Source organism: Dermacentor silvarum, chromosome 1 (assembly GCF_013339745.2).
Source record: "Dermacentor silvarum isolate Dsil-2018 chromosome 1, BIME_Dsil_1.4, whole genome shotgun sequence".
Lineage (NCBI taxonomy): Eukaryota > Metazoa > Arthropoda > Arachnida > Ixodida > Ixodidae > Dermacentor > Dermacentor silvarum.
The window spans coordinates 176,404,338-176,417,723 of NC_051154.1; the positions used below are offsets into that span (position 1 = coordinate 176,404,338).

The 13,386-nt window shown below is 43.4% G+C and overlaps 1 protein-coding gene across 2 annotated transcripts in view; it reads right to left on the reverse strand.

The window, feature by feature from the left end:
- LOC119436437 (endophilin-B1-like) overlaps window positions 1-13,386 on the reverse strand; it is a 62,167-nt gene that overhangs the window by 41,262 nt on the left and 7,519 nt on the right. For both annotated transcript variants that reach the window (XM_037703283.2, XM_037703282.2), the window contains exon 4: window positions 7,330-7,463. In XM_037703283.2, the coding sequence (XP_037559211.1) occupies window positions 7,330-7,463 (134 nt within the window). The remainder of the gene's footprint in view (window positions 1-7,329; window positions 7,464-13,386) is intronic.

The following is a 13,386-nucleotide window of genomic DNA, read 5'->3' on the forward strand; positions in this document are numbered from 1 at the left end:
GTTCTACATCTGCCTTTACCTTCAGGGAGTAAGATAGACTTAAATACGCTCTTTGGAGATGCAGGGACCATTCATCCGACTCAACATACAGGCTTTCTAAAGGGCTAGTCCTGAAGGCGCCTGTAGCAAGCCGAATACCCAGATGGTGAACGGGGTCTAACATCTTTAAAGCACTAGGTGTTGCAGAGTTATAAACTATGGCTTCGTAGTCAAGGCGTGACCGTACAAGGCTTTTGTATAAGCTAAGGAGGCATCTCCTGTCACTTCCCCATGATGTGCGTGACAAGAGCTTCAGCAGATTCATAGTCTTCCGGCACTTTGTTTTGAGGTACTTCAGGTGCGGGGCAAAAGTTAACTTAGAATCTAAGATGAGGCCTAAAAATTTAAATTCATGACTCACAGATAGCCGTTCTCCATTAAGGTCAATAACGGGGTCTGGTTGCAGACCTCTTTTGTTCGAGAAGAGGACGCACATGCTTTTTTGTGGGTTTAGTCTAAATCCATTCTCGTCCACCCATTTGGAAATTTTGTTGAGGCCAAGCTGCACCTGTCGCTCGCAGATAGCCAGATTACAAGATTTGTAACCAATTTGCACATCATCCACGTACACCGAATAAAACATTGTGCGTGGTATGACACTGTGGAGAGAATTCATTTTTACAACAAATAGAGTGCAACTCAGCACACCTCCTTGTGGTACACCAGTCTCTTGCGTGAATGGACGAGATAATAAGTTACCAACTCGAACACGGAATGTGCGGTTCGAGAGATAACTTTTAATCATGTTCAGCAAGTTGCCTCGGACGCCCATTCCTGCCAGATCACGAAGGATTCCAAAACGCCATGTGGTGTCATAGGCTTTCTCCCCATGTCTAAGAACACCAACAAGAAAAACTGTTTATGCACGAAGGCATCCCGGATATTTGCCTCGATGCGGACAAGGTGGTCCTGTTGTGGATCTACCTTCCCCGAAGCCGCACTGTAAGAGTTCTAGTATTTTGTTACTTTCAAGAAAATGAATCAGGCGCCGGTTAGTCATTTTCTCAAAGAGTTTGCACAGGAAACTTGTTAGGGCTATAGGCCTATAACTGCTGGCCGAAGTCGGGTCTTTGCCCTCTTTGAGAATGGGAATTATTATTGCCTCTTTCCAGGCAGCCGGGATGTACCCACCACAGAATATGGAGTTAAATATTGGCAAAAGTGTTTTGTGGGCTTCAGGGTGTGTTTGATCATGTCATAACCTATTCTGTCTCTTCCTGGCGCTGTCTTATTACAGCAACTCAGTGACGCCTGAAATTCCGCCATGCTGAATGGACGATTGTAAGGTTCATTCTTTGTTATTTTCCGATCCAGGGGCAATTGCTCTGCTTGCCACTGGTACCGTAGAAATGTATCTGTGTAATTGGCCGAACTAGAAATGTACTCGAAGTGGGCACCTAGAAAATCAGCCTGGTCTTCAAGAGTGTTTCCCTGGTTGTTTACTAATAGCAGAGGATTAGTTTGCCGGCTGTTTAATTTTTAACTCGGTTCCAGGCTTTATTTTCGTCTGTGTAAGAGTTTATGCCTGATATGTATTTTTGCCAGCTTTCCCTTTTGGCACGTCGGTGCGTTCTTCGACCCTCACTCTTTACTTTCTTAAAGTTTATGAGATTTTATGTTGTTGGAGAGTCACGAAGGCGTCCCCAAGCCTTATTTTGCCTTCTTTGTGCTTCCCTACAGTCATCGTTCCACCAAGGAACACGTCGTTTCGAATGCTTTCCTTGTGTCTCTGGGATGCATATGGAAGCTATATTCACAATAAATGCTGTGAAATATGCCACTGCGTCGCCTATGTTAAGATTACGGATGTCATCCCATGTTAGGCAGGTGAGCTCTCTGTATTGCTTCCAGTCGGCAGAATCAATCTTCCACTGGGGAACATGAGGAGAGTTTTCTTCACATTTTGTTAATGTTAAGGGGGGACATGGCTTTGAAAATCAAATTCCTGATTTCTTTATTGATTTTGATGAAAATTGGCACAAATGTTTAGAATGTCTCCCTGATACTTCCATAAAAGTTTCAGAGTGATACCTTGAGAACATTTTATTGAGCAGAATTTTTCTCTCTTGAACTTTCTGGAGGGCCTGGGGAGCTTAAAAAACATCATGTAAGGCTCGTTGAGTATTGACTGCATAGCTCAATGCATCTGAAGGTCGTGACAGTCTAACTTTTTTTTTTTCACAACACAAATTTTTTAGATAGTCATTTTCAAGTTACCTTCGCACCAAGCACACTTTCGGGGTGAACGAATAGCCACACCATAAATTCATAAAAAGTCAAGATAAAAATGCGAGACTGTCTCGACCTGCACTGTAGTCCAAGGAACGTGACAAAAAAAAACAGAATCAAAATAGGCTAAACGGTAACGAAGAAATCAGCTCCAGAAACTCAGCAGAAAGGCGAAAAAACAGTTTTGAGAAAATGGCTCTCAAAGTTGCACCTTCTCTTCAGTTCTCTAAAACGCACCAAAGTTGTAATCTTTGATGTGTTTTGTGACGTGGGGCTTCTTGGACATGTGGCCTCTGGTCTGCTGAGCCTTCGTTCTGCCTTTTTCATGTTTGTATGGCATTCTTTACTGCTGCTCTACAAAGAGCATGGTGCCTGGGTTTCAAACCAAGTGAGGTGCAGAACTATGTGGGCATAAATATACAGTAGTTCTAGCATTCTACCTGCAGAATGCCTCATTGATAGCAGTCTCTAGTGCTGTCAGTGAGGCATTGTTTTCTTTTGGTAGAATCGACCATGTTACTGAATGAAGGCTCTTAGCAGCCTTCTGAATCATCTTCTATTGACAATGGCTACGGAAGTTAGGAGAGCCACTGATAGATAGGCAGCAATGCAGCTGCTAGGTGCTTTCCAGCCTGTACTTTTGTATCATGCCTCACTTCTGCAGCCAGGTGTCTGTGCCAGCCCAATTGGCCTAGTGAACAGAGCTCATAATGAGGTTCTCTTTATGGAGGGGTGGTATGATAGGTATTGTTACGAGATATCGTGGCATTATGATAATAGAATCGGCGCGCGATGTGCTAAGTTGCGGGTCCGAGGTGCCGACGTGCGAAATGCCTAGTCGCGGGTGCGAGGAATAGACGCTCGAGGTGTCGACACTCCATGAGCGATGTGCCGACACGCGAAAAGCCTAGCCACGGGCTCGAGGAGTCGACGCTCGTGGTGCCGGCGCGCGAAGTGCGTAGCCGCGGGTCCGAGGAGTCGACACTCGTTGAGCAATGTGCCAACGCGCGAAATGCGTAGCCGCAGGCTCGAGGAGTCGACGCTCGATGTGCTTAGTCGCGCAGTCGGAGGCGCCGATGCACGAAATGCTTAGGCAAGGACCCGAGAAGTCCGCGCGCAATGTGCTTCATCGACGAGTCAGAGACGCCTACGCGCGAAAGGCTTAGCCGCGTGTCCGAGGATTCCGTGCCCGAAGCTCAGTTGCGAAGTCTGCGTCACCGATGTTCGGAATGCTTAGCCGCGGGTCTGAGACGTCCACAAAAAGCGGGATCGGCCATGCTACTGCGATGTCCACATAGTGCCCGTTTTAACACTCGTCGAGATGACGAAAACTGTCCAGAGCTCGCGAGGAGACCACGACAAGCGGTGCAGACGACACCATCACGGAGCAAGCACCGGACCAATGGCGAACTGCGCTGGAGCCACGTGGCGGGCGCGGCCAATCGGTGGCTCCGGCACGACCTTCAATCATTTGCTTTTTGTGTGCTTGTTTCTGTATGGAGGAGATAGCTGAAGCGGAAGATTTGAAGACGGAGAAATGCGCTTTCCAACGAGACCAAGATGGTGGCGCTCGGCTGCGCTGTTCCGGAGATATCGTGGCTTGGAAAATGCCGTTCTTTCGCGATTTCCGCACAATTTTTCGGCACCTTGGCTGATACAATTTTTTTAGAGCACTTCTACTTGGTTTTCAGTGATGATATTTCGGAATCAGATAGAATAAGAGTTATAGAAACTGAAAATGTGATTTTCAAAAAATCGATTTTTTAGCCATTTTTTGTGATGCGAAAGCCTGAATGGATGCATTTGCGGGAGCCTGAGCTGAATGCTGCAACCATACTGAGGGAGGCTCAGAATTGCATTGATAGTGAGTCTCGTCTGAAGCGCCTCTCGTCGTCTGCGCCTGTGCAGCTGCACAGGGTAGCAACATGACGGCACCCTTGCGGTTGCCGATTTCAATGCACGGGCGCTATGGGGAGCTTTTCCTCTAGAGTTGGCACTCCCATAAGGGATTTGCATAACATTCCACTCCAGATATGGCATGAGTGTACTTTATGCGATGCTTAAATCTATAGATGAGTATGTTTTGTGTGCAACGCTGTAGAATGTCGGCTCTTTTTTATTTAACAAGGAGGCATCAGATGAGAAAAGAAAGTTTTCAATTAGGCGCCTTCTCGCGTCACAACGAGAGTCGGCCCAAAGGCTGCTATGGGCATTTAGATCTCCAACAACGATATATGGCTGAGGAAGTTCAGCGATAAAACTTAGAAACTCTGATCTCGAGAGTTCATAATTCGGAGGGATGTATAGGGAAATTATAGTGACTAACTTCTGAAAGAGCACCGCTCGAACTGCGACTGCCTCAAGAGGAGTTCGGAGAAGTAACTGCTGACAAGCAACATCTTTGCTCACTATGATTGCGACACCGTCCGAAGAGGCGAGTGCGTCATCTCGATCTTTTCGGAAAATGGCGTATTTCCTGAGGAAGTTACTTTGTGTTGGTTTCAGGTGCGTCTCCTGAACACACAGCACCTTTGGATTGTATTTGTGTAGAAGTTCTTTAACGTCATCGAAGTTGTGCATAAGACCTCTCCCGTTCCATTGTAATATTTGTGTATTCATATTGTTTGTGTTCTTGTGCTGTGTGTCAAGAGGAGTCAAGTTGGCTTACGAAGCCTTTTCAGGCCCCGTAATACGTGGTTTGTCTTTCTGGGAGCAGTCGCGAGATTCGCGCCGCTCACGAGGCGCTGGGTGCGCCGGCTGGCTTGTAGTTGTGTCCATCGACTCCTGGGAGCCGCTGGACTTCTGCTCATTCGAGCGGGTTGTTTTCAGGGTAGGCCTTGCCTCAGAAAGCAGGGTTTTGGAGGCCACCAACCCAGAGGTCGATGGGCCCTCTTTAAGAGATGGCGCAGCAGCACTGGCTGCTGTCGCCTGGGGGGCTGGTGGCATAGCCGCGGCGTTGCCCCCTTATGCGCAGCACCAGCATACCCTGCGATATGTAGGAAGGAAATGCGCTTTCGCGCTTCCTGAAAGGAAATGTTTTCTTTGACCTTTAACGTAATTATTTCTTTTTCCCTCTTCCAAGAAGGACATGAGCGGGAGTATGCAGGGTGGTCACCGTCGCAGTTTGCGCAGTGTAGTGTCTCAGTACAATTGTCGGCAGGATGATCGTGCGATGCACACTTTGCACATGTGGTACGGCCCCGGCAGCTTTGAGAGCCGTGACCAAATCTCTGGCACTTAAAGCAGTGGCGTGGGTTTGGAATGTAGGGCCTAAGTTTGATTTTCAGATAGCCAGTTCCAATATATTCTGGTAATGTACTTGTGCAAAACGTCAAAATTAAGTGTTTAGTGGGCATCTCTTTGCCATCCCGCCTGATCTTAATTCTTTGGACATTTGTCAGGTGCTGTTTTTTCCTGCCCTCAAGGAGCTCGGTTTCACTCAAGGAAATCTTCTGATGAACTCCGCGTGAACTGTTCAGAGAATGGTGGGGGTTCACCAAGACAGGGGTATTGCCAATTTCAGCAAGTCCGGACAGTTTCTCGAACTGATTCTTGTCACTTAGTTCTAGCAACAGATCACCGCTGGCCATTTTTGTGACCTTATAGCCGGGACCTAGTTTCTCAGTGAGGCATTTCGCAACAACAAATGGTGATAGTGTTCTTGCAGTTTTATCAGTGTTTTGACATTTTAGCACGTGGTACTTCGGGTATATTTTTTTGGTCTGGACGAAAAGTTTCAGCGAGTCATCGGTGCACACTCTCTTGGAAAGAGGGCGATCGGGGAGTCGGGGGAACGACGAAAAAGCCATTAAAGTTGCTATAATTTTGGTAACTATGCCAGCCGCCCACCACCGAGCCCAACAAGGAGACGCTACGAAACCCGAAAGCCACTTGGAAGCACTTGGATGCGCACGAGACGCACCGCGGTCTTGTGTCGTGGTTAGTGTTGTGAAGACCATTATTTCCGCAGCGCGAGCGACTTCCAACGTTCGTGAGCAAAAAATAAGCCAACTTTTCTGCAGTCTATATGGTCTTGGAGAAGCAAATTGGTAAGTTCCGGCTTTTCACGATCTTGGGAAAGTGTCAAGAGGCGTGCGGAGATCTCAGATAAGCTTCAGTGAGTAAAATTTTATATTTAGATTTATCGATATACCGAACTATTTCGCGATTCCCTTCAAGTTCAATATATCCGGGATCGACTGAATTACCAGTGGTGCAACAGCCAAAATAGGATTTGGAGCAGGTTATGGAAAAAAAAAAAGTCCGTTTTGGAGCACTAAATTCCAAATTTGAAGCAGTTTCACAAAAAACGCTTACTCATAAACCGTCACAAAATTTACCCAGCATAATAAACGCACACCCCAACTTCGCATTAGATTTCGGGGGAAAAAAAGTGTGTTCATTACGCGAGTATATACGATAATTCACATTAGCAGCGTAGGTGAGGGCAGGGGCGCGATCGGAGATCGTTGTTCGGAGCGCACATTCAGTTTCGCCGTGCACGGTTGACCTAGGCCGCGCCCGACAAAATAGAATGCGCGCTCCGAACAACGACCTCGATCGCGCCCTGGCAGCGCACTGCACACAACTTTTCCCGCCAAACATGTGGAAAGTACACATGCATTTCTTCGTGATACGAAATTGTATCAAAATGGCGCAACTGGCGCAGCTGTTGCACCCCTGAATTACCTTCCCCAAAGTGCTGAAAACAAGTCTTGTCTTATGAAGAAAACGAAACAGACACCAACTGTAATGAAGAAATTATTAAAACTTGATCTTTCTGCCCCCACACACGAGTCTTGTTCACAATGAGGGAGAAATTAGTTTTCATGAGACTCTTGACTTCACCAACCTTCGCAAGACATACAGGCCGAACAATAAAGTTTTTGAATAATTCCTTTATCTCGGTCGAAGTCTGGTTTGTTTTCTTGACGAGTCTTCCCAACCAGATGAGATTTCTTCAGACTCTTGACTTCAGCAAGTTTTGCCTTATTTTGACTGATTTTCGCCCATGACAGTAATGGTCTCATTTAGGAATGAGGAGAATAAGGATTTATTTACCAATATTGTCTTCATGTCGCCATCCAGAAACCTCCTTAGCGGCTGGACAAAGTTTGTGTGCACCAGGCGGCCAAACTCTCGCTCTGCCTGGCCCAGCTTCTGTTGCGCCTGCCCAACCTTGATGAGGGCACTCCCTGTAACAAAGCCAGATAACCGAAACTGCCACATTGTAGTTAAGATGCACACGCTAATGTGACATAAAAGAGCTCAGCAAAACCCTTTGAAGATGCATGCGAATCCAAGCAACTTGCACAATGAAAGATAGCAATGCTGTATAAAAGAGCTCTGACACACTTTGGAAGTCTTAGGGGCCTGGTTTGCCGCCAACGTGGAAATAAGTGAAATTGCCTAATCGAATCGAATCCCAATAGCTGAGAAAAACAACCTTCAAATAGGGAATTCAATGCAGAATTTTTTCGCACTTCTAAACAAAGCAAAATAATTAAGTTTTATTAAAATCATTTTTGCAGTCAATTTTTAAAAGAAGCACTCATTCACATCATTTGTCACATCACTTATTCACATCATTTGATAAATGCATTTATGATGCCATTTGCAACTGGATGTCCAGCCAACTGAGGAACTACTTTCAGTTCTCAGGTGACCATGACATTGGCAGTAATAAAATAAGAGGACAACATGTCACCAGATGTATGCAGCGTTGTGTTTGTTCAAGGAGAGAAGCCTGGTGCTACAGCACTACACATTGTTCGAAAGGAATGCAAACATAGATAGCAGGATAACTGATTATGCCGTTTCTGTTAATGACAGACTATCAGAACACAAACTTGTCCTATTGTGCATAAAAAAAGTTTTGCCAGTGAAGTTTTACACAGAAACAATACACGTAAAACATTTTGCTGCAGCTGATGATGTCAGCTGTCAGCATCCTAGATTGCCTGGAGATGGCACTGGAGACGTTTGATAGAGCAGCTGAGGTCAATACGTTGTGGGATGAGTTTAAAGGTATTGTCCATTACTGTATGCATAACTATGTCCCAATGAAGATAAAAAATGTGAAAAAGCAAAATCCTTGGGTGAACCGAGAAACCATCCAGTTAAAGCGGAAATTAAAACGTAGAACGAAGATTAAAAACAAAGATCATAGTGCGATTCGAAATCTTCCGATAATACTAAAGGAAAAATTATCTATTGCGAAAGAACATTACTATTCCCACACTTTATCACGGTTTATGAAAGATTCGCCACAGCGTTTTTGGCGTCACCTTGCTCCATCACGTGAGGATGTGAGGTATGTTACCAGCAATGAATGTATAATTACAGACTCTGCACAAATTGCTGATACAACGAATATTTCCATTCCATGTTTGACCCTCCCCTACCATTGCCTGCAGAAATAAGAGAGAAAATGACTAATGCCCGTTCACACATGCCAGACATTATCTTAACTGTAGAAGGTATACTTTCACTTCTGTTAGGTCTAGACACGAAAAAATCTCCTGGCCCAGATGGCATCCCTAATGAATTCTTGAGACGACATGCTGAATGGATCGCAAAATATTTGCTGATAATTTTCCGTGCGTCTCTTGAACAGAGCAATTTATCAAATGATTGGTTAGTGGCGCGAGTCGTGCCAGTTCATAAAACTGGCGACAAACATAGAGTTCAAAATTATATACCCATTTTAATTACATGTAATTGCTGTAAGATGTTCGAGCTATCCTATCAAAAAGTTTGTTTCACTATATTGAAAGCTCGAACATAATTATTTCTAACCAGCATGGATTGAGGAGCCGATTGTCCACTATCACCCAGCTTGCAGAAACAGTACACGATTTTGCTAAGGTAGATAATGAAACAGGTCAGGTGGACGGAATTTGCCTTGATTTATCAAAAGCTTTTGACCACGTTTCCCACTCGGATTTGATTGGTAAACTACATGATCTCGGAGTTAATTTAAATATAGTTAAGCGGATTCATTCATACCTTACTAACAGGTCACAATATGTGGAAGTGAAAGGAAACAAATCGAAAATTCTAAATGTAACATCAGGTGTCCCTCAAGGGTCTGTGTTAGGACCAATATTGTCCCTATGCTATATTAATGACATGACAAATGCGCTTAATGGTAAGATAATGGTTCTTTTATTTGCAGATGATTGCTTAATATACTCTAAAATCTCATGTCATGAGGACCAATTAGAATTAGGTTCAGTACTAGAAGCAATCACCAATTGGTGCACGCGATGGAAAATGAAAATAAATTATGAAAAAAACTTTTATGCGCGAATAACTAGAGAAACAAGAAATGTGCGACTTTTCAATTACAAGTTAGACGGTAAACCAATAAAACAAGTGAGCCATTTCAAGTATTTAGGCGTTACGATATCAGATGACTTATCTTGGAAAAAACACATCACTAATATATGTAATGCCGTAGAGGTTAAACTTGGGTCAACTAACTGCATATCTAGCATTGGTACGTCCCGCGCTGGAATATGCTAGCATAATATGGGATCCGTATAAAAAGAATGAAGTAAATCAAATTGAAAAAAGACAGAGGTGTGCAGCAAGGTTTATTATGTCAAAATATAGGTACACGGATTCAGTGGCTGAGATGCTCACTCAACTAAACTTGCCTGAGCTTTCATTGCGGCGAAAAATGGCTAGACTAAAATTTATTTATTTAATTAAACATAACCACATCAATTGGCACTAAGAAAGCTCTGTGTAAGCTAATCATAATGCAAAAAAATGCTGTCCGAGCGATTGCAAAGCAGCCATATGATGCACACACAACTCCGTTGTATATACTGACTCAAAATTTTGAAATTACACAATTTGTACGATTTTAAGTTACCATCCAGCCTTAAATGTGAAATACGTAAGGACACACACTATCTAAGAGCATTATCAAACTTGCGAAACAACGCTTCTTTACGCTCATTGAGGCGCACAGAACTTTGGCATGTACCAAGATCTCGCACCAACTATGGATTTCAGATGATGCAGTCAAGCGTCCCACAGCTTTTAAATAAATTTCACCTCACGATAGAAGATTTGCGTGTACTTTCGAGAAATGACTTGTATGCGCTTTTTGTATAATGCTTGTTATCATTTGCTTTTTTAGTTCATTTGATTACATAATGCAGTAGTTTCCATCTTGTATCTATTGTTTACGCAATGTTGCAGCTTAAACAGTATTCTTGTTCATGTATTATTTACTTCTGCGAAAGTGTCCGCTATTGTTTAGCAAACTAGTACCGCAACTGAAACAGTCTTTGTGTACATGTATTACTTCTGCCAAAGTGCCCACTGCCGGGTACTGGGAGGTGGGGCCAGTCAAGCTACATGTTGTAGCTTTTTTCCCGCTTTCCCAACCACATCTCATGTGCAATTTTCTTTTGTACTTTGTGTGGTAAATAAATAACTTCAACAATTTCGACACTCAAAGGTATTTACAAAACAGAATGTCACGGATATCACGGTCCGTTATGTCTAGCCACGAGGACCAATATATGCCCATACCTGCAAAGGTTGACTCATTTAAGTACTCCCTCTTTCCTAAAACAATTGAAGATTGGAATGCGCTACCAGATAGCATAACGAAAATTGATTCTCTAGAACAGTTTGAAAATCGGTACTGGCCTATTATTCTTCTATGTAGCCATCCTCACACATTATTAGCTTCTTTGTGGAATGATAGGCAGCATGTGTAATATAACATGATTGAAATGACTCTATGGGATATCGACGAAATTCCTGTGTGTGATGTTGAAAATTTGATTTTGTGTGGTACAGTTGTTGTTGCTTGTAGTGTTCGGTGCCTGTAATACAATGCTCATTTATATACCTGTGTATATTCTTGTGTAAAATTGGCATAATTAAATGTTGTATTTTCTGGTTTGATTTGTGTAGCGCTCGTGTTTGTAGCGATCTTTGAAGCTTATTTTATAATTTCTCCACCCTGTATCGGCCTTTGGGCTAACAGTATCAATAAATAAAATAAATGGTAAGACTGGCCAAATAATAAATCGCTTTGCTTAAATTACGACAAGTTCGTATTTAGGCTGCCTAAATGTGAGGTATTTTTAGTGAATAACGGAAAATTACTGAGCAGAAATTATCTGCCCCATGTGTTTGCTAATGTAAAAAATTGGGAATGTGCTGTGTTGACCACCATGTTTGGCAACAGTAACCATGCAATTTATTCAAAAGAAGCTAAAATAATGCCAACAACTGCTGCAAAGCCTGACAAAACAAAAGGTAGAAATCTAATCACAGGTAAAAATGTGGTGTCATCTTGGTGGCAGGAGAAGTACCTCTGATTTGATACCATGGCCTTCAAGAGTAGGCAATGTAGCACAAGCTCTTGGTCACGCCACCCAATCTTGGACGCCATGCCGATATCAAAGCTCCGCATGATGATAGGTGGAGCATCACAGGCATCAGCACAGTGACTTTGGCGGATGCAGATCATGTGATCTGTTGAGTGTACCGTATTTGCATGATTCTAACGCACCTCCCAATCTAACACGCACCCAACTTTTGTGGGCTTAAAGTAAGAAAATGAAAGGGCACCTGAATGCAAGATGTACCTGAATGTAACAGGCACCAGAATGTAACATGCACCCCCATTTATAAAAGTAGAGCATCTCCCCATGCTCACAATGGGAAAAAAAATAGGTGCAGAATGTACCTTCACAGAAGGTGAACATTTTTTTGAAATGAGCTTTAACAATGAAAGCGGTGTGTCATCATCGCCATTTGCGCTTCATTGACCACAGATACCATACACGCAAGATGGAATTCTCGAGCGATCGCTTTTAGATATTTTACTATCTACAAGAAACTCTATGACAGCAGTCATAGAGTTAGTTTACTAACTCTATGACATTTACTAAGTTTACCGAGTTTACCAACTCTAAAGGAAAAGCTGGCCGAAAAAAAGCGGCAACATGCCAAGACTCATTTTTGTAGCGTTAAGAATATTCAAAATGTTATGCAAACAAGCATTTACACGTATTACATACGGATGGACAACATTTAAAATTCTTTCCGTATATATTTCAGGAAGGTCGGATAGCTATTTATAAAAATTTGGATATAAAATTTACGGTGCCTGAAAGGATGCATTTGCAGGAGCCTGAGCTGAATGCTGCAACCATACTGAGGGAGGCTCAGAATTGCATTGATTGTGAGTCTCGTCTGAAGCGCATCTCGTCGTCTGCGCCTGTGCAGCTGCAAGGGTAGCAACATGGCGGCACCCTTGCGGTTGCCGATTTCAATGCACGGGCGCTATGGGGAGCTTTTCCTCTAGAGTTGGTGATATTAACTGTATGGCCGCCATCATAGAGTTAGTATACTAACGACACAAACTTTGCATTCGCGTAACTAACTAACTTGAAAAATGTAAACTTTGAAAAATGCGGGTGAATGTGTCTTTCCTTTCTCTATTTGACAAGTGGCACCATCGCATTGAAGATATACAAAACAATGATGAGAAAGCGCGGGAAAATGGCCGCTTCAAGCTTCTACGGTGCGAACCGTAAGTAGCTCTTCGTTTTTATTTGTTTTCATGGTATTAACTTATTAAATACACCCAAAAGCCATTTATTTGTAAAAAGCAATGTTTCGTGATTGTCAAATACTTTTCTTGGAGTACCAAGTGTAAGAGAGCCGCACGCAACTACCGAAAGTTAGTGTCCACATTTGCGGACATGGCGCCTCAAAGCCACCTTTCCGAGCGAGCTGCCTTGTATAGCACGACGCCCCTTGGCTAAAATAATCAAAACATCTTAATTTTTTCAGGCATTTCTTAGCATGCAGTAGAGAGAAGAAAGGTCGATGACCAGACTATTGACAAACTTTGAGCAAAAATTCAAAATGGCGACATATCCGATGCAGATCTCTCAAATGATGAATGCACGGAGCAAGACTTGGCGCATATGGTGGCCCGTGAGAGTTATTTCTCATTTTCTGTGTTTTGCACTGAGCAACAGCTGGTTAAGAGTACCTCAGGAACGCAAGCGCTGAGAAGCTCCTACAGAGAAACACCATGCCCATGATGGCATTCCAAACAGACGTTGCGAACAG